Genomic DNA, 21,279 nt, shown 5'->3' with positions numbered 1-21,279 from the left:
TGGCATGGTGGGTTTGATTCTGCACTCCCCCACATGCAGCCAGCTGGGTGACCTTGGGCTCGCCACGGCACTGATAAAACTGTTCTGACCGAGCAGTGATATCAGGGCTCTCTCAGCCTCACCCACCCCACAGGGTGTCTGTTGTGGGGAGAGGGAAGGCAAATGTAAGCTGCTTTTCCTTTAGGTAAAGCGGCATATAAGAACCAGCTCTTCTTCTAATCAAAGGAGAGCATATGGCCATACATGCTGGAAGGGGGGGGGTTTCCCTTGGGTAGTCTGTAGTCCCTTTTTGTCTTCCCTTTTTAGAAACTACCATAAGGAACTTTTCAGACACAAGGCTTCTTTCTAATTCTGTGCTCACAAGTCTTTCCCATATTCTTAACCACATGCTCGGTTATTTGTAAAACTGCCCCAAAGGCCGATTTGCACCTGGAGATGGAATGGCAGGATCTTGAACAAAACCATGTCCTTTGAACACCCTTGGTGTCCATCAAGGTTAATGTTGTTGACGCAGACTGACAGTAGCTTTCCAGGTCTCAGGTGGAGATCTTTCACTTTTAACTGGAGATGCTGGGAACAGAACCTGGAACATAGCAAGCATAACAGACTCCCCCTTTTGGCTTGGTGCAGAAATGGTGCTTTTCTTTCAAGAAACTCAACCCACATACTCACCTCTGGGTGAATCACAATACCAAGACAAGTCAGTCAGAATACAACCTCTACTAGCATTTCCAGTTGCCATATCCTATGGCTGCAGAAACTTGTTCTCCATAAATCCAACTTTCTGACACAAAGGACAATAATAAAGCTCGATTGCACGTAGAAATAACAAACTGCACTGCATGTTAAAATGTAAGTCAATCGGTATATATTTGCAAATTTAGGGAGTTTGTTTTACCCCCAGGATTGTAAATCTTGGCAACCGGTAAGAAGGTAGACCCACCAGATGAATACGAAGGCCAGGCATAGGAATCAGTGGGAGAGGTACAGACAGCTGCACAGGACAAGGAAGTTCTGCCTTCTGAGCAGGGGAAACTTCTCTATGCCCACCACTGGGTTAAGTCTGCGCTAGAGAACACCAACATCCTCCTAATTAGTACTTGGCTACGACAGCCTTGCTTTTCTGCTTTTTTTACAAGTCAGGATGTAAAATACTGTGCTAAGTTGACACATGTAAGAGTCTTTCTCATCATCTTGAAAGATGAAATGAACTACAGACCCTGGAGGCTGATTTTTTATGCAGCTTCCCTCTTGGACCCATTGAAAGATACAAAATGGGTGGCCTGCCTGCAACCTCCTGGAAATTTAATAAAAAGGAGCGAGAAGTTGTGTTTCAAAAGTATAAAAAAAATTCCCTTTATAGTTCAGCTCAGCATTAAGCGGGTAAAATCCAGGTGTCTCAGGTGGAGTCAGTGGCTTTGGCTCCAGCCCTGCCTCCAGGAAGAGGACGAGGCAGTCTACTTTCGGCATCGCAAAGAGAAGCCGTCTCAAAGGACTGCCCCATGCCTATTGGAAACAGGGCAGGGACACTAGGCGATGTTAAGGAGTCCAGGCAGCCCAGGACAAGCCCGTGCTCCACTTTGCTGCTTTCCCTTCCAAACTGTGCCCCACAACTCCCTGCAAGGGTTCCTGCGGTACATGCAACATTTGCGGGGGGAAACTAGGTGTACAGAAATTAGAATTCCAGCCTAGATGCCCCTGCTGCTTCCAGCTGCCATCTGTCCCAGCGTGAACCAAGTGTTTGCCACAGAGTAGTCCCTTCTGAAGCACTTGGTCTTTGTGTGGGGAGGGCCTGCCTTCCACTCCCAGAAGCAGTTTAAAAGCAAAAGCAAAAAACCAAATGCGTACCTTGGGCTAGCTCTGATGGGATGTGTCAAGAAGGCTATTAATTGTGCTTTTCTAAACTGTACGTAGCAACTATGCATCCCGGGAAGGTACATGGTGTCCCGAGAACAGTCTCAAAAGTGTTGGGGGATTGTAGTTCAATGAGAAAGGAGGATATTCCAGACACCCAGCCCCACACACAAAAAAAGGCAAGCACCCAAGAGGGAATGATGCACAGCTTAGGCTCCACAGGGGGGCAAAAAGAACACCTGGGGCATTCTAAGCCTGCAAGGAGGAAGCTCAGGTGTGAGAGGGGCTCTTACACAACAGCACCATTCTGAAGCCCCCAGTTGCCTCCAGGGAGTGCTCTTTCCTTGTAAAAGAGGCTGGAGTTTGCAGCACCATCCCCGTTTCCCCTCCCACAACCAGGGGATGTCTTTTCTGGGGGTGGGGGTGGTTTAAAATATAAAATCTAAAAGTGTTATATGCAGTTCCAGGATGATAAGCAAAAGGGGGCGCTGCAGCAAAGGGCAAGAAAGCTCCAATGTACGTTCTTCATAAATAAGCTTCCTTCTCCAAAGAAAGGGGGTGGGCTGCAGAAGAAACCGAAAGTACCCTCAGCTTCTCATTTTGCGTAGCGGGGCAGTGCCCCAGAAGGAAGGCTTGAAATGCTCAAGACAGTAAGGTCACAGGAGGAAAGGTCCCCTTGCTTCCTCCAAGTGCTTAAGAGTTTGGTGATGGCCCTCGAGGGAAGGGAGCGATCGGTGCCTTGCACCCCCTAGACTTTCTGCACCGCTGGCTCAGCTGGCGGCTTCTTGGCTCGCTTCTTCATGCGGCTGCGGGCATAGACGCGGAGGAAAAGTGCGATGAAGACCACCGCTACCCCTAGCCCGCCCACCACCGTGACCGCGTGGCCGTAGATGAGGCAGGACAGGAGGATGGCGAAGGCTTGCCGCAACGTCATGATGATGGTGAAAACAGCTGCCCCAAACTGGTTGATAGTATAGAAGATAAACAGCTGCCCAAAGGCTGAGCACACGGACAGAAGCACGGCGTGAGCAGCAAACTCAGAGTGGCGGGCCATGAAGCGCACCGACTCCAGCAAGGCACCCTGCTCTAGCAGTGAGCCCACAGTGAAGAGGCACGAGAACACGTTCACTCCAAACATCATTTGCACAGAGGACATCTTGTAGGTGAAGAGCGCATCCTGCCAGTTAGAGGTGAAGCTGTCAAAGACAATGTAGCCCGCCAGGAGAACGACGCCAGAAAAGGTGGTGACGGTAGAGAGGTGCTTGTCGTGTGTGCTGGAGAGCAAGAACATGCTGACCCCGACTGAGATAAGTGCTGCTGTCAGGTACTCCCAATATTCGTAGCTTTTCCGTGACACCAACTTCCCCATCAGCATGACCGGAATCACCTTGGAGGCTTTGGCCAGCACCTGGGTGGGGAAGCTGATGTACTTGAGGGCCTCATACTGACACCAGCTGCTCAGGATGTTGGAGAGGGAGGCAAAGGAATACTTGTACATGGGGGCGCCGTGGCGGGGCTGCTTGGTCAGGGCACAGTACAGGCCAGCGACAGTGCAGGCAAGGATCCGGTTCATGAAGACGAGGAACTGGGAATCCTTGAACTTCTCGCCGGAGTCTGACTCAGTTGCTCCGTAAGTCCTGGTCATCACACGTTCCTGAAGGACACCCCATGTCAAGTAGGAGATCTGCAGGGAAAGAGGGAAAAAATGAGTTTAGGAAAGCAAAACAATCACAACAAATAAGAAGATTAAAAACCTGACCAGCAGGAATGTTCTAGCTCTTCTGATAACTGTAAAACAAGCAAGTAGAGTGAAAGCTTTTCCTATACATATCTATAAGGCAGCTTTTCTCAGTTTTTTCCCCATTGAGAAACCCCTGAAACATCCTTCAGGCTTCAAGAATCCCCAGAAGTGGCATGATCATACAGAACAAACACGGTTGGGAAGCATAACTGTGGGCATGCCCACCCAGGGACTCTCCCCTTCCCAACCCATCCAGGCTCATCACTGGCCATTTTGGGAGGTGTGGGGGGTTGATAAGGTTGTATCACCCAATACATGTTTAAACATTTTAAAAATATCTTTAAAATAATTTAACTCCCACCCACCTGGGAAACCCTTCCAAGGCTGCCAAGAAACCCCTGGTTGAGAAGGCCTGCCATAACGTAATCAAGAGGCAGATCCAACCAGTACATTTCATCTCAGAGACATGTAATAATTTATATACTAGGCCGGGGGGGGGGGGGGAGAATGCCCATGGACTACAATTGCCATGAACTCCTGCCAGCATGGTAACTGTTGTCCATGGGCATCTGGAGATTCACAGTTTGGACACCCCTGGACTAGGGTCTACCAATAATCTGGAGAAGGGGTAAAAAACCCAAGGACTGCAGCAATTCTAAACTTGCTAAACTATGTCTACGCAATATCTGTTTTAAAAGACTGTTTCTAAATCACGCAAACTCTTATCAGTCTCCTGCAGAAAGAGAGCGATAAGGCACATACAAAGTTCCTAGTGCACCAGCCACTACTTATCTTTCTAAAGCATCAGACATCTCTTACTCTCATCTAACTGAACCTGAAGTTCTGATCTCGATTCAGAAATTACTGCATAGGTGTGAAAGATCAAGCCACGCTATTCTAAAGCCTTCACTTAGGTTCTAAGTCAGCAAACTTCAGACCCGATCTTGCAGCACGGACTAATGGAACCAGCACCTCAAACAGAGTACAACTAGGGTAGAAAATTTACTTCCACCTGCATGATCTATTTAGAGAGGGGGGGGGGTCAACAAGGTGTTTTCTCACTCTCTGTTGCTCATGTGTAAGAATGTAGCGACTTGACTACATGATCATTGTGAAGATTAATGAGTTCATTATCGCAAAGCACTTCATACAACTCAAGAGTTACGTGAACAACAATTCCTACCATGATCAGGCACCCTCAATTAAAGCAGAGGAATAATTCCTCATTATCACAGAAGTTGTTCATAGTCACTGTGGAGACTGGGCACCACAAAATTTTCCTTTACCTGTAGACCTGCTGCACAGAATAGTAGCTTAAAAATCTGCCGGGCTGTAGAGGACTCTACAGTCTCATTCCGAGCTGCCAGCAAGGCATCCTCCTGGTTTCCGGACTTGGCCTCATTGCCAAAAACACACGATTTGATTACTGGAAAGCAAACACCTCGGCCTAAGAGGTAGAAGGAAAAGAATGTTAGGCACTGTAGTGAAGCACACCAATGCAGCAAGGAAATGTTGCATCTGTTAAGAGAAGCCACAAATGGTATAATTCCAGCTTGGACCATCCGAGGTACTTCTGACTGCCTCTTGTCTAGCCCATAATAACTGCATGCCCAGTGCATGCTGCAGCTCAGAGGAAAGGTGGACTCATTTAACTGTTGGCAATGCAAGAAGTTACAGAAATGCTAATGCAGAGGCTCTGCTGCTTGTCTACAAGGTTACAGTTCAGCACCCCAAATTTACTTAAGTGGGACCAGCTGCAAAGTCAGAGCTAGCTAAGGTGATGATGAAGCTGGGCACCACGTGAATCCCATCAGGGTTTTCAGCAATGAATTAATTCAACTGGGAGTTTCCAGCTGAAGCAGAGCTGAGGGAGAACAAGGAGCCTCATCAGTGGAGTCAGGAAAGCAGCACCTATCCAAACAGAGGCCTTTCATTACAGCTTCTTACCTGTCTCAAGATAGTTCTTCTTCTTGAAATACTGAATCAGCAAGAAGCCTGGTACCACAATGCTAGCATAGCCTGCAGCATTGACCAAGAAACGGAATAGCCAGAAGTCTCCCCAGGAGTCCTGGTGAGCTACAGGTACCTCTTCATTGGCAGCCACTGTGGGGAGAGCAGCCAGCACAAGGGCCAGGCACAATCTGCCAAAAAATTAAAATAAAAAAATAGAGCAGGTGGTTAGCAAGAGAGAATTCGGAGGGTCACCAGAAGGCAATCAAGGACTCAAAGGGAACGTGCAGGAGATCCACCAACAGTGATTCCTTCCTCACTTCCCTTTAAACAACTTGCAAAATCAGAACACTAAGGAATAAATGGTAACACCTCTTTTCACAGGATTTTCAAACACAACGCTCCAGAAGTCATGGTTTCACCAGGGAGCAAAACACTCCCCTCTTTACAACCCAGCACCCCAGAGTAACAATGGCTTGTTTCACAGCCAGCAGTAGAGGCGGCAAGCCACACTGGGCCTACTGGCAGCAGCTGCAGCAATGGGGGGATGAGAGGAACCGGTACTGGGCCTGGCAGCAGAAGCTATGGGCTGCACCAGGCCCAGAGATGGCACGGACAGGATGGAAGCCGCAGTGGGCCTAAGAGCAGAGGCTTTCACAGATTTTGATATATCAAGGCCTCGGACTTCTATGCAAAAGCAAATTCACATCATCATCCTTTTTTTGTAGTGTCAAGCAAGCTGTTCATATTAAACAAATAAAACAGGACACTAAAGCCGGAACTAACAGACACAGGTCCCATTTTACAGCAAAGTCAGAGTGGCCTTCCCACAAAGCAAACAACTGTAGCCATTGTGGGTTTTACTGTGAATTGCCACGGACATTTGAACACAAGACAAACAGGGCTGCTACATGGCAAGGACCACTCCCAAGGAACAAATCTGAGCAGAGAAAGCAGAAGAACAGCACCATTCACTACTGCCTAGAGGAAATGGTAAAAGGACACAGGAAGAAGAGCCAATAAGCAGCTGGGTGGTCATACATTCACTACAGCCATAAGGGAACTGGTTAAAATCTCCTTATGGAGCTAGTGGAATCCAAAGTGCATGGCCTCACCTTAGTAAGGAGGCAAATCATTGACTGACAGCCCACATGATCGCCTCTCCATCCCATCAACAGATCGGCAATCCTCCCTGCCTCAAACTTCACTCACATTTGCTGAGAGAACTGCAGCTCGCTACTGAAGAGGTGGGGAATGAGGGAGGGAACTGCAGCCATCAGAGGCAGATCCTTGAAGATCCATAATCTGGCTGCCAGACTAGTTTAGCAGCTGCTCTGCACTGCAACCGGATTATTTGAGCCTAAAAGTCACTACTGTCCTCAACACATTTACAAGCTGTTCTCTGCCTCTGGGGAAGAGAAAGAGAAGGGCGCTCTGGCTTCTGCCACCTGGGGAGAAGAGTATCTACTAGCAAGATATGTTGCCTGTCTGCAGGTATCTAAATCTGTGGATTGAGGTCATGCCAATGCTAAACAGATTTTCTGGCCAACTTGCATGCCTCTGTTTGTGGAAAACTTGAGAACTTTAAAATAATACACCGGGAGGGTTAAATCCTCCCCCCCCCCAAATGAAAAACGATCGACCTCCTCCTAGGCAGCAGTATCAGTGATCAGGAACTAAAGCAGGCTTGCTGGCCACAAGCTGTGTCAGACCCAGCAGGGGCAGCACTGATATGGGGGGAAAGGAAGCCAAAGTGGGGACCAGCAGTAGAGGCGGCAAGCCACACTGGGCCTACTGGCAGCAGCTGCAGCAATGGGGGGATGAGAGGAAGCGGTACTGGGCCTGGCAGCAGAAGCTATGGGCTGCACCAGGCCCAGAGATGGCACGGACAGGATGGAAGCCGCAGTGGGCCTAAGAGCAGAGCCTGTACATTTTGTCAGGCCCAGAAGGAGCACTGGCAGCAACAGGAGGCAGAGAGAGGAAGTTGCAGTGGGCCTGGTGGCAGAGGCTGCATATGTTCTATGTATTTTTAAATGTTTTTACTCAATGCTATGTTCTTGTGTATGTCAATATTTGCTGTCTATCTTGTTATGATCTATGATCTATGTTATGATCTATGGTTACATTAAAGTCATTCACTGCTAATGTACCATATGAAGATTCTTATAGTGTACCATCTATAGCAGTGGTCCGCAACCTTTTTAGGGTTGCGGACCGGTGTGGGGGAGGGCAAGCCAGGCGCTGCGCATGTGCGGCAACCCTGCTCAAATCCACATGCGCGGCAGGTCCGCGCATGCACTTTTGCGCCGGTGCGCATGCGCGGCAGCTGACCTGCCGCGCTTGCACGTTTGCGCTCCTGGTGGGGCCGCAAATGAGCACATGCGGCAGGTCCGCACATGCGCGAAACTGCCGCACATGCGGGTTTGCGCCCCCACTGGACGCAAACATGCATGTGCGGACATGTAACGCATGCGGGTTTGCATCGCCGGCCACGCTTCCCTCCCCCCGCAGAAAGAAGCTTGCTGGGCTGCAAGCTAATCAGCTGCTTTGGCGGCTGCTTTGCTCGTGGCCTGGCCAGTTTCTCACGGGGGGGGGCAGGGAGAGGGAGCCGCGGCACAGTGCCGAGGCGTTCTCAGCCCGGTGGTTGGGGACCACTGATCTATAGCATTCAAGAATAATGACTGTGTGTACCATAGACACACACAGAGCGCTTCTACCCATATATTTCTGCTACAAAATGCAGGCTTCAAAAGAAGAGTAAACAAGGGCTTCTCTCCTTGCAAACCACTGCTTGCCTCCCTCGGATGATTGATCTAGCTTGAGTCTAGTCAGGCACCTTTAAGATCAACAATGTTTTATTCAACGTGCAAGTTTTCAAGTGCATGCACACTTCCTCAGATACAATGAAATGGGAATTACCAGCCCATACACCTAGGTGGATGAAGTCAAGACAATAACTCATTGTCATGAAGTCAAGATAACTCAAGATAACTCAATCACGGGACCTATCAACAACAACAACTCAGGCTTATTCACTTGCACATCTTCTAATATTGCATATGCCATTAAATGGCAACAACGCCCTTCGGTGCTCTACATAGGGCAAACAGATCAAACCCTAATCTGGCATCAAGAATCACATGACTGAGAAACCTGTAGGGGAACACTTCAATATTCTAGGACATTCAGTGGGTAACCCCAAGTAGCTGTTTTATTGCAAAGGAATTACAGGAACAGACAAAAAGGGGAATTGCAGAGTTGCAAGGCATGACAACATTCAGAACAATGGAATCCCAAGGACTTTACAGGGATATTGGTTTCCTATCTCGATACATATGCTAACTTAGAATCATAGAGTTGGAAGGGACCTCCAGGGTCATCTAGTCCAATCCACTGCACAATACAGGAACTCACAGCTACCTGCTTACCCACAGTGACCCCAATTTCATGCCCCAATGATCTGCCCCCCCCCAATTTTTTCCCCCTCCAGAATCCAGCCTGGCCTGGAGGAAAGTCACCTGCAAAGCAGAATGCTCTTTGGGGGACATAAGTAGAGAGGCATACTTGAAGGACTGCGGATGACCCTGAAGGTAAGTACCAATACCTTAGAATGTAATGTAATTTGGAATGGTAGACTGGAATGTATTTCTCTGGTATGGGGACAGGGAAGATAGCCAATCACCCCACTTCAAAGAAGATGTTGTGAGGTCACTTCCATACTTGAGAAGAAATGGCAGGGTCTCAGTTAATTTCTCAACATCCCACAATTAAGGTTACATCTACCCATCAACCTTTAATTTTGACATATCTATTTCCTTTACTATGTTTTCCCACAGAATTAAACCAAACAAATGGTAACCAAATAAACTAAACTTGTTATTCCTGTTTGGTCCTTGAATACATAATACATCTTCATTATGTTGTATGCTAATTTAATGCTCACTCTCTACCTGTATGTACAGACTGTAACTTCTATTTCATTGTATCTGAAGAAATGTGTGTGCATATGAAATATTATAACTCGAATAAAACTTTCTTGGACTTAAAAGTGCCTGACTGGGCTACAACCTGCTTCTGTTGCTTCAGACCAACACGGGTATCCACCTGAATCTTTGATCTAGCTTGACAGAGAAACTAGAAGTTAGCATCCCAAATCTGTAGTTCTTCTAGCGCAGTCTCCTGTATTCATCCTTTGCAGCTTTCTTCTTCAAGGATCGTGATACAGACTGAGAAAGGAGCAGTTTATTTCCCCACCATGATGACAGTAAGGCAAGGATTGGCAAGGATATGTTTATTCTTTAAAATGTCTATTAAGTATAAGAATACGCTAATGAACAGTCTCAACATCAACATATTTTCCAAATTAGCCGCTCACCCTTGGGATCTTCTGCTTCTAAGATTTTCGTTCTAAATTTTTAACACAGATATGGTTTCACAGCCAGTACAGGATTTAGTATTGTTATGTGTTATAGCAATGCTATTTGTTTATGCTAAAACTGAAAACCTAGTGCAACATGGCTGCGGAAAACATTTGAGTTACTTTCTGTGGCTGGGTCCCGGGAGTAGACAGATATAAATCGAATCATTAAAAGATAAAAATATAAAAATAAAACTGACTGCTAAACAGAAAACCATGGTCTTCACATATCTTCATTTAGATTAGTTGTCTTGGTCATCAGTACAACTTCCAATCATGTATATTTAAAAAAAAAACATTATCTTAATTAGTGGAAATACTGAAGTTGAGTTTTATGTTATTGTTTGACCATGCTAAAATACAATGCTTTATTTTGCATATTTGTATATGCATTTAATAACAAACATAAAAAAATACGCTGCTAACCCCATTGTAACCATATGAAACAAAAGATGATGCTGGAATAAGTTTTGCTAGTCTTTTGGGTGGCACTGGATTCCTGTTCTATTTTGCTATTACAAACCTACAGCTGTCCAACTGGAATTATTCCTGTTCAAGCAACAAACTTTCCTTTTTACTATAAAATCTGTATTTTCAACTTTTATTTTTCCTGTCAATAGAACTGAGACGTGAGTAAGGCAGAACAGGATGCTGCAGTTTGCAATTTTAGTATTAGGTGTATTTGAAAATTTGTCTGTAAAAGGCTAAGGTAGCTATAGAACTCTAGTTACACCTTTAAGACCAACATAGTTTAATTAAATTAAGATGCCACTGAACTCAAACTCTGTTCTATTGCTTCAGACCAATATACCTTCCCACCTAAATCTAAGATATTTGGACTTTTACATTTCATAAATATTTGAAAGAATGCAATGCTATGTATACTAATTTATAATTTCAATTTTTGCCAAAATGTCATCCTCCCTCCCTGACCATGGCCTCAACATTCCTGTAGTTTTACGTCACTAATACTAACAGCCCTATTTTATGCATGATTACTCAGAAGTTGGTTTCTACAAAATCCAGGAGCGCTCCCAGAAAACTGAGAATCTAATTAAAAATTGCTAATATTTAACAAAGCCATTCAACTGTTCTTCCTACCGCCTTCTTTCCAACTGCCTCAGGCAGGGATACCCCATTGAGCAGCCGTATCTTGCAAGATTCTCTGCAAGATATAAAACCACAGAAAATTCTTTTTAGGTAAGACTGAAAGAGGAGTTTGAACAGCGATTTCATTCTGAAGTCATTTTCAATGCCTCATCATCTCGGATTACTTATTTATGCCATGGTAAATGTGACCAAAGTTACAGAAATAACTTCAGGAAAATTCCCCGCATCTTGTTACATAAAAATCACGACATGTGGGAATTTCAAGCCTTTTGTTTTCAGCTCAGAATATATATACCTTGGTGGGATGTCAAACAGGTAAAAGACACTGTAGTGCTAACTCTGTTATCAGAAATATTCATTATTTATTTATTCATATTTATATACCACCCTTCCCGAAGGCTCAGAGCGGTTTACATATAACTGAAACTATACATATAAAAAGAGTAATATTATTAATTGATAAACCGGGTGACAGTATAATATAACAGTATATCATAACATAAACAGTGGTAACTCAAACAGGTCCAGGAGTCTCAGTGGGTTTCTGGGGGGGAGGGGGAGGTAGGGGCCCTGCAGATGTTGGTTGGTTGGCCTGGCCTCAGCCAAATGCCTGGTGGAAGAGCTCCCTTTTGCAGGCCCTCTGGAACTGTTTCAGTCCCGTCAGGGCCCTGATCTCCTCTGGGAGCTCATTCTACCAAGTGGGGGCCAGGACAGAGAATGCTCAGGCCCTGGTCGAGGCCAGGCGAACTTCTTTTGGGCCAGGGACCAGTAGCCGGTTGGTGGCGGTGGAGCGTAAAGCTCTGTTGGGGGCATAGGCAGGGAGGCGGTCCCTCAGGTACACTGGGCCCTGACCACATATGGCCTTGAAGGTAATTACCAGAACCTTTAACCTGATCCGGAATTCAACTGGCAACCAGTTGATGTAGTATGTGCCGGATGTGGGATCTCCACGGTGTCGCTGTGAGGATCCTGGCCACTGCATTTTGGACCAGCTGTAGTTTCCAGGTCAAGGCTAAGGGCAGGCCTGCATAGAGCAAGTTACAGAAATCCAGTCTGGAGGTTACCGTCGCGTGGATCACTGTGGCTAGGTGTTCTGGGGCCAGGTAGGGGGCTAGTAGCTTGGTTTCGTGGAGATGGAAGAATGCCAGCTGTGCTACCTTCGTGATCTGGGCTTCCATTGTGAGGGAAGCATCCAGGATCATACCCAGGTTCCTGGCGGAGTGAGCCGTAGTGAGCTCTACGCCATCCAGGGTGGGCAGGCGTGCTTCCTCACATGGGCCCTTCTTACCCAGCCACAGGACCTCCATCTTTGAAGGGCTGAGCTTCAGGTGACTCTGCTTGAGCCATCTTGTCACTGCTTCTGGGGGAGAGTCAGTTGCCCTTCTACTAGGGCAGTAAGAGATCAAACTATCCTAAATACCTGAGCCAGGCGTGAGTCCGCAGATGTGATGGTAGCTGAGTAAAAATTACACTTTACTGACTTCACCGCCATCTCATAGGCCTTCATCTGCATTCTGTAAGATGTTCTCAAGGCTTCGTTGTGAGTCTTCCTCCAAACTTGCTCTAGCCGTCTCAGTTCCCGTTTCTTATTGTGAAACTCCTCAGTGTACCAGGGAGCCCCCTTGAGACGGGGGCGCAGAGGGCATTGGGGAGCTATCTCATCAATGGCCGTCAGCAACCTATCATGCCAATTGCTGACTAGGCCACTGAGAGAAGTGCTGGGAGGCCTTGGCTCCCACAGAGCATTCAGGAATCCAATTGGATCCATACGTCTCCGCGGGCGAGCTAAAATTTGCCCGGTGCCCAACTGAGGAGGGGGTGGTAGCCTTAGCCGAGCCTTTAGGGCATAGTGGTCTCACCATGGCACGGCAGTTGTTGTGACCAGATCCACATCCAGACCTGTGCCAAAAATGAGATCCAGGGTGTGGCCTGCTTGATGGGTGGGACCAACAACAAACTGCAAGAGCCCTAGTGTTGCCATGGTTGACACCAGGTCCTGCCCATTTCTGGAGGATGGCAGCTCAGCATGAACGTTAAAGTCCCCCAGAACTATTAGTCTGGGAACTGTAGCCTCCAGGCCGCCACCGTCTCCAGCAGGGCTGGCAGGGCATCTGGCGGTGCATTGGGCACGCGGTACACTAGCCAGAGAGCCATGCTCTCAATTGATCCCCATCCGAGACCAACACATTCAATACCTGGTATTGACGGCGCAGGAAGGGCTCTGAAGGAGAAAGCCTCTCGGGTCAGGATTTCCACTCCTCCTCCCCACCCCGCTTTCTGAGACTGGTGGAGGACAGAGAACCCGGCAGGGGCTAGGTCTTTAAGGGTGATGGTTTCACCCTCCCTTGTCCCATACCATCAGATTTTCGGGAACTGGCAAGACTCAAAACCTTGGCTTTCAGGAGAGGCTGGCACTAAGGCTGTTTCAGCCTGTTGCCGGTGTGGTGTTTGTGATTTACTTTACAACGCCTGGGGCCTGATGCTGCTGAAGAGGTATCTCTAGATTACCCAGCTATGAACCATTCCAGTACATGGACAGGATGTAGAACTGGGAAGCATGAAACTCAGGTTCAAATCACTGTACTGCCATGAGACTTGCCTGCTGGTCCTGCACAACCCTTGTATGGGTTGTTGTGAGAACAGGAAAGAAGTGCAAAGCAATCCGTAAACTCAGAAGTGTTACACAAACAGCAACTAACCAACTTGGGATAATTGAGTTAAGAGCATTTCTATATTAGCGGCAGAGATTTTGCCACTGGTGACAAAGCAACAAGTTCCTGAAATCCCACCTACAATTCTTTGTTGGGCTAAGGTTGTTTCAGGCCTTGTGTTCTTTGCCAAGATGCTTACACAGGCACCCATCACAATCGGCCTGTATTATTCCCCAAGCAAAAACAAAGTCTTCCTTCCACCATCATTAGCAGCCTGGCAGCCCAGCCCAGCCTAATCTTGTCAGAGCCTGGAAGCTAAGCCGGGTCAACCATAGTATTGAAGGGAAGAGTAGGGTTGCTTTATAGAGGAAGGCAGTGGCTCATCTCCTGTCTTGAAGGCCTGGCATCACCATGAGTTCCTGGAGACTTGACACTGCAATTAATATTATTTCAAACATTATCTTTAAAGCAACTGTGGCTCCTGAGAGCACAAACTGCACAGGGGTATTTCAGCAGGATTAGCTCCCCTAGGATAGCATTGCCCACATGATGGAGACTTATTTCACCAAGACTGTGTTTAAACTACTCTGGGCTCAAGTAGCTATCCTGGTCTTCCCAGTCTAGGAACAGAACAACCAAACAACATTTCTCTCTCCATTTGGGGTCAGCAGCTCCTTGGCCAATGAGGCTCCTTTGTATGCTGTATCTCAGCCTTTCAGTTACCTTCAGACAGAGCAGCTCATGATACACTTGGCTCTCTCATTTCTGCCAGACAAATAACGCCAGCATCAGTCCTGGCATGAAAAGAAGCTTTCATAATTTCAAACCCACAAAGTAACTAGGAGGCCAGAATTCATATATACACATCTCAGTCACTCTGTACAAGCATACCTTTTTTGTATAAACAAGCACACACACACACTCACTCACACACTCTCAAAGCCCTGTAGAGAACTTGGTCTCAGCTAGGACAAGATGAATCTGAGACAAAGACTCCTTTGACAGGTCATTTGATTTAAGCCCTTGATGCAACACAAAAACTGAGTCTCAAGCAGAAGAATCAGTTCTAGGCTGCTAATTAAAATAAAACAACAGGAAAGCACAAGAAAAAAAGAGAAGAAAATATCCTTCATTCACAGTTCACCAGTAGCTATAATCGAAAGCAGACCCTCAAGCTTGGATATTGAGTCCCAAAATGTCACCTCTCTCTAGGGTATTAGAAAGATCTAATACATTTAAACAATACTGTCATGTTCACAATTCAAAATCACAATATCAGTGGGAGAACAAGGAGAGATTACGAGATTGACAAACGTATCCAAGCACAACTTCAGAACAATGGACCTTTCCTCCAGCTGAATATGGACATTGCATTCTTATTGATTTATTCCACCGACATATTTCACCCCTGGGATCTATGGTGCAGGGAGAGCCCTGAAGGAGTAAGTAATTAGTTATCTCATTACAGATGCTAATTTTCTGCCCCTAAGCATTTCCCTAACTGATTATATTTTGCATTGTAGCTTGCCATCCTGAGTCCCTTCCATACAACAGACCTAACCTGGATAGCCCAGGCAAGCCCAATCACATCAGTTTTCAGAAGCCAAGCAGGGTCAGCCCTGGCTAGCACCTGTAAGGTCACGATGTAGGAGCAAGAAATGGCAAACCCAAATGTCTCTTGCCTGGCAGCCAGACAATCTTAGGATCCCCTGGCTACGCTACACACATGTCATATGGTGAATAAACAAATCCTTATAACTCCTCTCCCACCTTCTGAACAGGATATACGGGATTCCAGAATTGCCATTCCTACTTGCATCTCAAGAAGGCAGCTTTGACATTTAAAAGCTCACACCCCAAAATCTGGTTGGTCTTTCAGGTGCTGGAATACTGCCCTTCTATTGCAGACTAACACAGCTACCCCCACGAGACTATTAATCATTAGGGTAATAAAAGAATGCTAAGTGAGTGTGTTGTTTTAATGCACAGAACCAGCGACAGCAAGTATAGAACAAGAGGTGTAATTACTCTAACTTGTTTCATGACGGATGCAAGGGTAAGATCTTGGACCTACTGCATTGAACAATGAATTACACTGAACAACAGATTCAGCTTTTCAAACGAGGCTTGAAGGGGCAGTTTCTCACCTCCCTCCCAATCCTCTCTTAGACCAAGGAGTTCCCAAGTCTGATAAAAGGAATATTTCGTCTGCATGTTTCTACCTGCAGGGGGGGAAAAATCCAGAGACTGGTCCCCTACTACTGTTGACATCTCACAGATTGTGCAGGTGATGGAGACAGAGACATGTACAAACACCATTTATTTTTAAATCTGATAGTTATGTATTGCTCTCTCTCTCTGATGTCTTTATGGTCTCAGAGGGCATAGCTTTGGCCTTGGAAAGAAACTCTGCACTTGGCACCTAGCACTGCTCTCAGCACTTCCCTCGTATAACACGAGAGTTTTACCTTATGTCAGTCCTCCTTATCCCTTAATTCTCAATGCTGGCATGCCTGATAGTCCAATTCCTGCCATGCTGCTTCACGTGGGAATCCTACCTGCCTTGACAAACTGCTAAGGAAGCAGCAGGTCTCCGCAGCCCCTCCAGGGTTCCCTTTGCTTTTCCTCTTCCCAGTTTGCCCCTCTCTGAGAAAACAAGTATTCTCCTTTGGCAGGAGATCCTTTGAGTGCCCTGCCTCAAAACGCCCCGTTAGTTTGGGAGACTTTAAAAAATATTCTTCTGGGACCAGCAGACAATGCTAGCTGCAAGCATGAGTTCCTCTTTCATTTCTGTGTTCACCGCAGCCAATATGGCACTGCATGTTCTGTCTGGCTCTGCTCACTACCAGTTAATGGGGCAATTGCTATTTGACACTTATTACCTGGCAACTAACTAAACAGATTTCAATCAGCTCTCATCAACAACAAATGATTTAAAAATTGTAAAAATAAAGAAATAAATAAAACTTAGTTGCCAGCTACAGAGAAATGCTATAAAACTTGACTTGTTCTACAAAAATAAAGCTTACTATCATTTATTATTTAGCTGCATCTCTAATCTAAGGCCCCCCTGGTGCACACAGCCAAAAAATAAGTAGGGGGTTTGGCCACATAGACTTCGGTGTTGATGAAAAGGTTGGAGGGATGAAAAAATGCAAGCTACCACCAAGCCATCCTTCAAGAGTGTGCAGACGAGGACACTCCCACACCTGATCTACTTTATGAATGCACAGGATATAGTTAGGGGTCCCTGTGTCCATTTATTTATTCAAGAGCAAAAAAAAAAAATCCCCCCTTTCTCCTTAACTCCAACATGACTTTTGTAACAATTCTAAGATACAGCAAGTGCTATTTGAATGCATTTCAGAAAGAGAACAGCATCAAACTGTGGATGATATAAAGATAAGGATAAAGGTGCGTGTGGGAAAATCTATTCATTGTACCTTATTATAAAGAATTCTATATGTCAAGCATTCAGACAGATTTTCTGACACAACTCTCACTTGTTTTTACATCTACTATAGGCAAATGGTTAGGAAAGACTCACATATAAATGGCCTTCATTTAAGAAGCTTGTCTGCCCTGGTGCCCCTCCTTATGCACTTACCACAGAAGACTTCCTCTATGCACAACAAAATCTGCAAAGTGTTCTATAAAACCAGTGCACTAACTGATCCAAGCTACAACATCAAGCTGTTTGTTTCTCCACTGAACATCTTTAAACCGCCCGTGGCGCCGCGGGCACCACGGACTGAATAAAAGGCTAAGGGGTTCTAGGGCGGGATGTGTCCGTGATGAGGAAGGGTCCGGATTGGACCCTTCCTCCGGACAGAAAATTGGTCCCTCCGATTCCCAGCAACTGCGAGCCGCGCTGCGCGCAGCTTGCAGTTGCTCCCTTTGCCGCTGGCCTGGCGCGTCGGAGGCGCGAAGCAGCTCTGACGCGTCAGGCCGGCCGCAAAGGGAGCCCCTGGCAGCCGCGCGGAGCACGGCTGCCGGGGTCTCCCTGCCCGGTGGCCTGATGCGGCGAGAGGCGCCTAGCGCCTCTCGCCGTGTCAGGCTGCCGCCCGAGCAAGGGCTTCTCGGGGGTGGACTCCATTAACAAAATTGCCCCTCTGCAAAGGCGCTCCGATGCCAGGAAGCGGCAAGGGCGAGCGAGGGGCATGAGCCGAGCCTCCGGGGAGCTAATTGGGCCCAGCCGGACCAAGCCGGGCCCGGCTGGCAGCTGCCGCGGAGAGGCTGGGCTGTGTTAACAGGCGGGCGGGTGACTCAGGCAGCCCATTCAGAAATCTCCCCCGGCTGCAGAGCGAGCAGCGCGCCGTCGTTAGGCTAATGAGAGGGCTCCCCGCAAGAAGGCTGCGCGAACATCCGCCGCTGTCCGGAGCGGCCTGCGCGCCTGCCCAACAGCCAGGCCTCTGCAAGCTCCGGACTCACCTGGACAACCAGGTAAGCTGCCGTGGCCGGGGGCCCTCCTCTCTCCTTTCCCCTTCCCCCTTCTCCCCTTTCAAGGCCCATTTTTAGAAATGGGCTTTGAAACTAGTTTTTAATACTGATCCATTAACCAGACTAACTACCAGCCCCAGGAATTTGCACTGCATTGTCCTCAGGACACAGCAACTGCTGACACAGAAACTATGCTTCTCCCCCAGCTAGGACAATGTGGCGACTGCATGCCCCAGCAATAGAGAGGAAACTTGAGATCCAAGAGCAGGCACAATACCCAAGATGGGCTTCCAGGCCAAAGAAACACAGTGCGGCACAACAGTTGCTATAATATCTGCTATAATATCTGGAGGGAAAGGATATCTGCAGCAAGGGGTGGGAGGTCAGCCCCCCCCCTCATTTACAAGGCCAGATTAAATCTCACAGATAAGGACATATGAGAAGAATGAAAATACCCTTGACCACATGGGTCATGTGAACAAAAGAATGGATAAAGGCAGTTAATCTGTGTTAAACAATATCTGGAAACATAACAGCATTCTTACATTCAATTTTGTAGAGGGCTCATGAAGGGGTACAGTACATTTTTTAAATCTAACCATTTTTAACATTTACTATGTAATGAACACTACAGGCAATTTCTACAACAGTTTTACAAAGTTCCTTAGCATGCACATGAGTGTACACGCAAACACCAGAATGTGTCTGGAATCACATTACTGCATTTGACTAATTGTTTTATTTACTGGCAGTCTTAATTGGGATTGCCCAATTACAATAAAACCCCCAATAAAATCATATTAAAACAGCATACAAAAATATATAAACCATGGCAGTAAAAATCAACCCTCACCCCACCATGGCTGACTGCCAGCCGGCCATCAAGGGGTAACAGCATCTACTGGTCACCAGTATAGTGGTAGATCTTCTGGTGGGGGGGGGAGGGCATCTGATATCCCATCCCTCAGTACTAGCCTGAAAGGTTTCAAAAACTTTTGAAGGAAGTTTCATGAGATATTCAGTAAGGGTGCTGTCACATATTTTTTTCCACCTCACATAAGCATCACTTCCAATATTAGACATAGAACAAAGTTCGAGCCCAGTGGTGCCTTTAAAACCTATGAAGTTTTATGCAGGGTTCAAGCTTCCATGTGCAAGCCCACTTCTTCAGATATCTTCTGAGGAGGAAGGGAAGAGTAAGGTGTTTGTAAGCTGCTTTGGGGCACCTTATGGGTAGTGAAAAGAGGAATATAAATAACAGCTCCTTTGATATCAGAAGAAGTGTGTTTGAGCACAATAGCTTGTATCTTGAATGAAACGTTACAGGTCTTAAAGGTGCCACTGGACTAAAATCAGTTTTTTTACATACTTTGCATTAGATTTCTACCTTGCCTTTACCCAGAAAACTGAAACCAGATGTGACATGTAAACCAAGAACACCATTGTTACACTAAGTGGTTTCTTCCTGAACATTTATGGAACAGTCAATCTGATTTAGGTTGCAGGCATTGACTGAATGTTACAAGAAGGATCTGGGTAGCAGCAATACAAACTCACCACACTCCCTTCTAAACGGAGAAAGGCACTGAAATCACATCAGTTGTTGCACTAGTTGTTGGTTTCTAGTTTCACTGCTGTTGATTAGCTGTAAAACCTAAGGTAAGTAAGCATCTCATTCCCCACAAGCCTCCACGGAAGATCTTCATATGTGTCTCTGTTCCGTCTTATGAAAATGAAATGCATAAAGGCTAGGAGTGGGACCTTTTCAGACATCAGGTTGCGGAATCTTCTCCCAAAAGAGGATTCTGAAACATGATTGCAGATTTTTAGAAAGAAAGCAACTTTTTTGTTTAACTGGGCTTCAGAGGATCTGGATGGGTTTGGACCAGTGATCTTTTCTCTGATTTAGCTCCATCTGAAGGAAAACTATTGACCTCACAGGGTGGTCATAAGGGGAATAATGTCAGATGAAATGCAAAAGTAGTATTAAAATATTAGAAACAGACAGATGGATAATCGTTTCAGATTAATTAATCCTGAAGATTATTGTGTGAAGCCCCAGAAAACAGGTTGCACTGACAACACCTTGATGCCAACCTACCAGTGGTCTTGGACAAGTCATCCTCTCTGGTTTCAAACTGGCTAAAGAAAAACCAACGACACAGGAATGGTGACCTTGCCTTAAGAAGTATTAGAGGCTCCCTGCCTATGAACGCTTGTTCTCCGAATAAGATTTCTCTCTCTCTCTCTCTGAGGCTGCCTTGTACATTTCCCCTCCTCTCTCGGAGTCCAGCAAATACTATTTCAAGCCCTGTGGCCAGGCGGTTCCTCTTTTGGATTCCCTCCTCCCGTTTCCCGCAGCGGCACCGAAACTCCTCGGGGGAGCCCCTTGCCGCTTGCCGCCTCTCCCGGGCCAATCCGAAGCCCCGTCTCCGGAGCTGTTGTGCGCGGGCGCCTCCCTGTGCCCTCCTCCAGCCTCCTCCAGCCCAGCCGCCGACGCTCGGCGAGACCCACCTGCGGCCCATGATGCCGGCCGGGCCGGTGCTCGTGGCGGAGGCGGCGGCGGCGGCTGCTGCTCTTCGGAGGCCGGCCGCGCCTCCCTCCCTCCCTCCCTCCCGGCGCCGCAGGACCAGGAACTGGCCATTCGCCCCGGCCAAGCGGGGACTTCATGGCCTCCACAGCGCCCCCTGCCGGCCCGGAGGCTCCGAGCGAAGGAGTCGGCTGCGGAGAAGCCCAGCCTTTTGGCAGTGGGGTGGGGTGGGGTGGGGTGGGGTGGGGTGGGTGGGGGGGGCAGGCTCTGGTCCATGAAGCCGCCTCCAGCAGGAAACCGGTGCGGTGCTGGGGCTATGCGTGGGGATGCCAGGTCCCTCCTGGCAGGGCAGGGAGGAGTAGGGTTGCCAGATCCAGGGTGGGAAACTTCTGGAGATTTGAGGGAGGACAAGGACCTCAGTTGGGGTACTATGCCACAGAGGTCACCCTCCAAACTGTCCATTTTCTCCAGGGAAACTGATCTCTGTAGTCTGGAGATGAGGTGTAGTTCTAGGGGGTCCCCAGGCCCTACCTGGAGGTTGGCATTCCTAGCTATATGGGAAACACTAGATAGGCTGAAGCCTATC

General features: G+C 47.2%; 1 protein-coding gene across 2 annotated transcripts; it reads right to left on the bottom strand.

The window, feature by feature from the left end:
• Positions 1-845: 845 nt before the first annotated feature.
• On the bottom strand, positions 846-20,810 carry SLC35B2 (solute carrier family 35 member B2). 2 transcript variants are annotated; one of them, XM_077342347.1, is made up of 5 exons: positions 20,678-20,804; positions 11,064-11,127; positions 5,543-5,736; positions 4,882-5,042; positions 846-3,538 (listed from the first exon to the last, which is right to left on the bottom strand). In XM_077342347.1, the coding sequence occupies exons 2-5, from the start codon at positions 11,099-11,101 to the stop codon at positions 2,603-2,605; spliced, it is 1,329 nt and encodes a 442-aa protein (XP_077198462.1). In that variant the 5' UTR covers positions 11,102-11,127; positions 20,678-20,804; the 3' UTR covers positions 846-2,602. The 2 variants fall into 2 exon arrangements, with proteins under 2 accessions (XP_077198462.1, XP_077198470.1); XM_077342355.1 differs by lacking the exon at positions 11,064-11,127 and having other exon boundaries at positions 20,678-20,810.
• Between the last annotated feature and the right edge of the window lie 469 nt (positions 20,811-21,279).

This window comes from Paroedura picta, chromosome 1 (assembly GCF_049243985.1).
Source record: "Paroedura picta isolate Pp20150507F chromosome 1, Ppicta_v3.0, whole genome shotgun sequence".
Taxonomy (NCBI): Eukaryota; Metazoa; Chordata; class Lepidosauria; order Squamata; family Gekkonidae; genus Paroedura; species Paroedura picta.
Note: the sequence above shows the minus strand (reverse complement) of the source record. Positions and strands in the feature narration are given on the sequence as shown.

Coding starts and splice junctions, on each gene's coding strand:
- SLC35B2 (XM_077342347.1), bottom strand. CDS start 11,101: ATGGGGTATCCCTGCCTGAGGCAGTTGGAAAGAAGGCG. Junction 5,737..11,063: donor AGGCAGTTGGAAAGAAGGCG/GTAGGAAGAACA, acceptor ATTTTTTGGCAG/ATTGTGCCTGGCCCTTGTGC. Junction 3,539..4,881: donor TCTGTGCAGCAGGTCTACAG/GTAAAGGAAAAT, acceptor CTTTCCCTGCAG/ATCTCCTACTTGACATGGGG.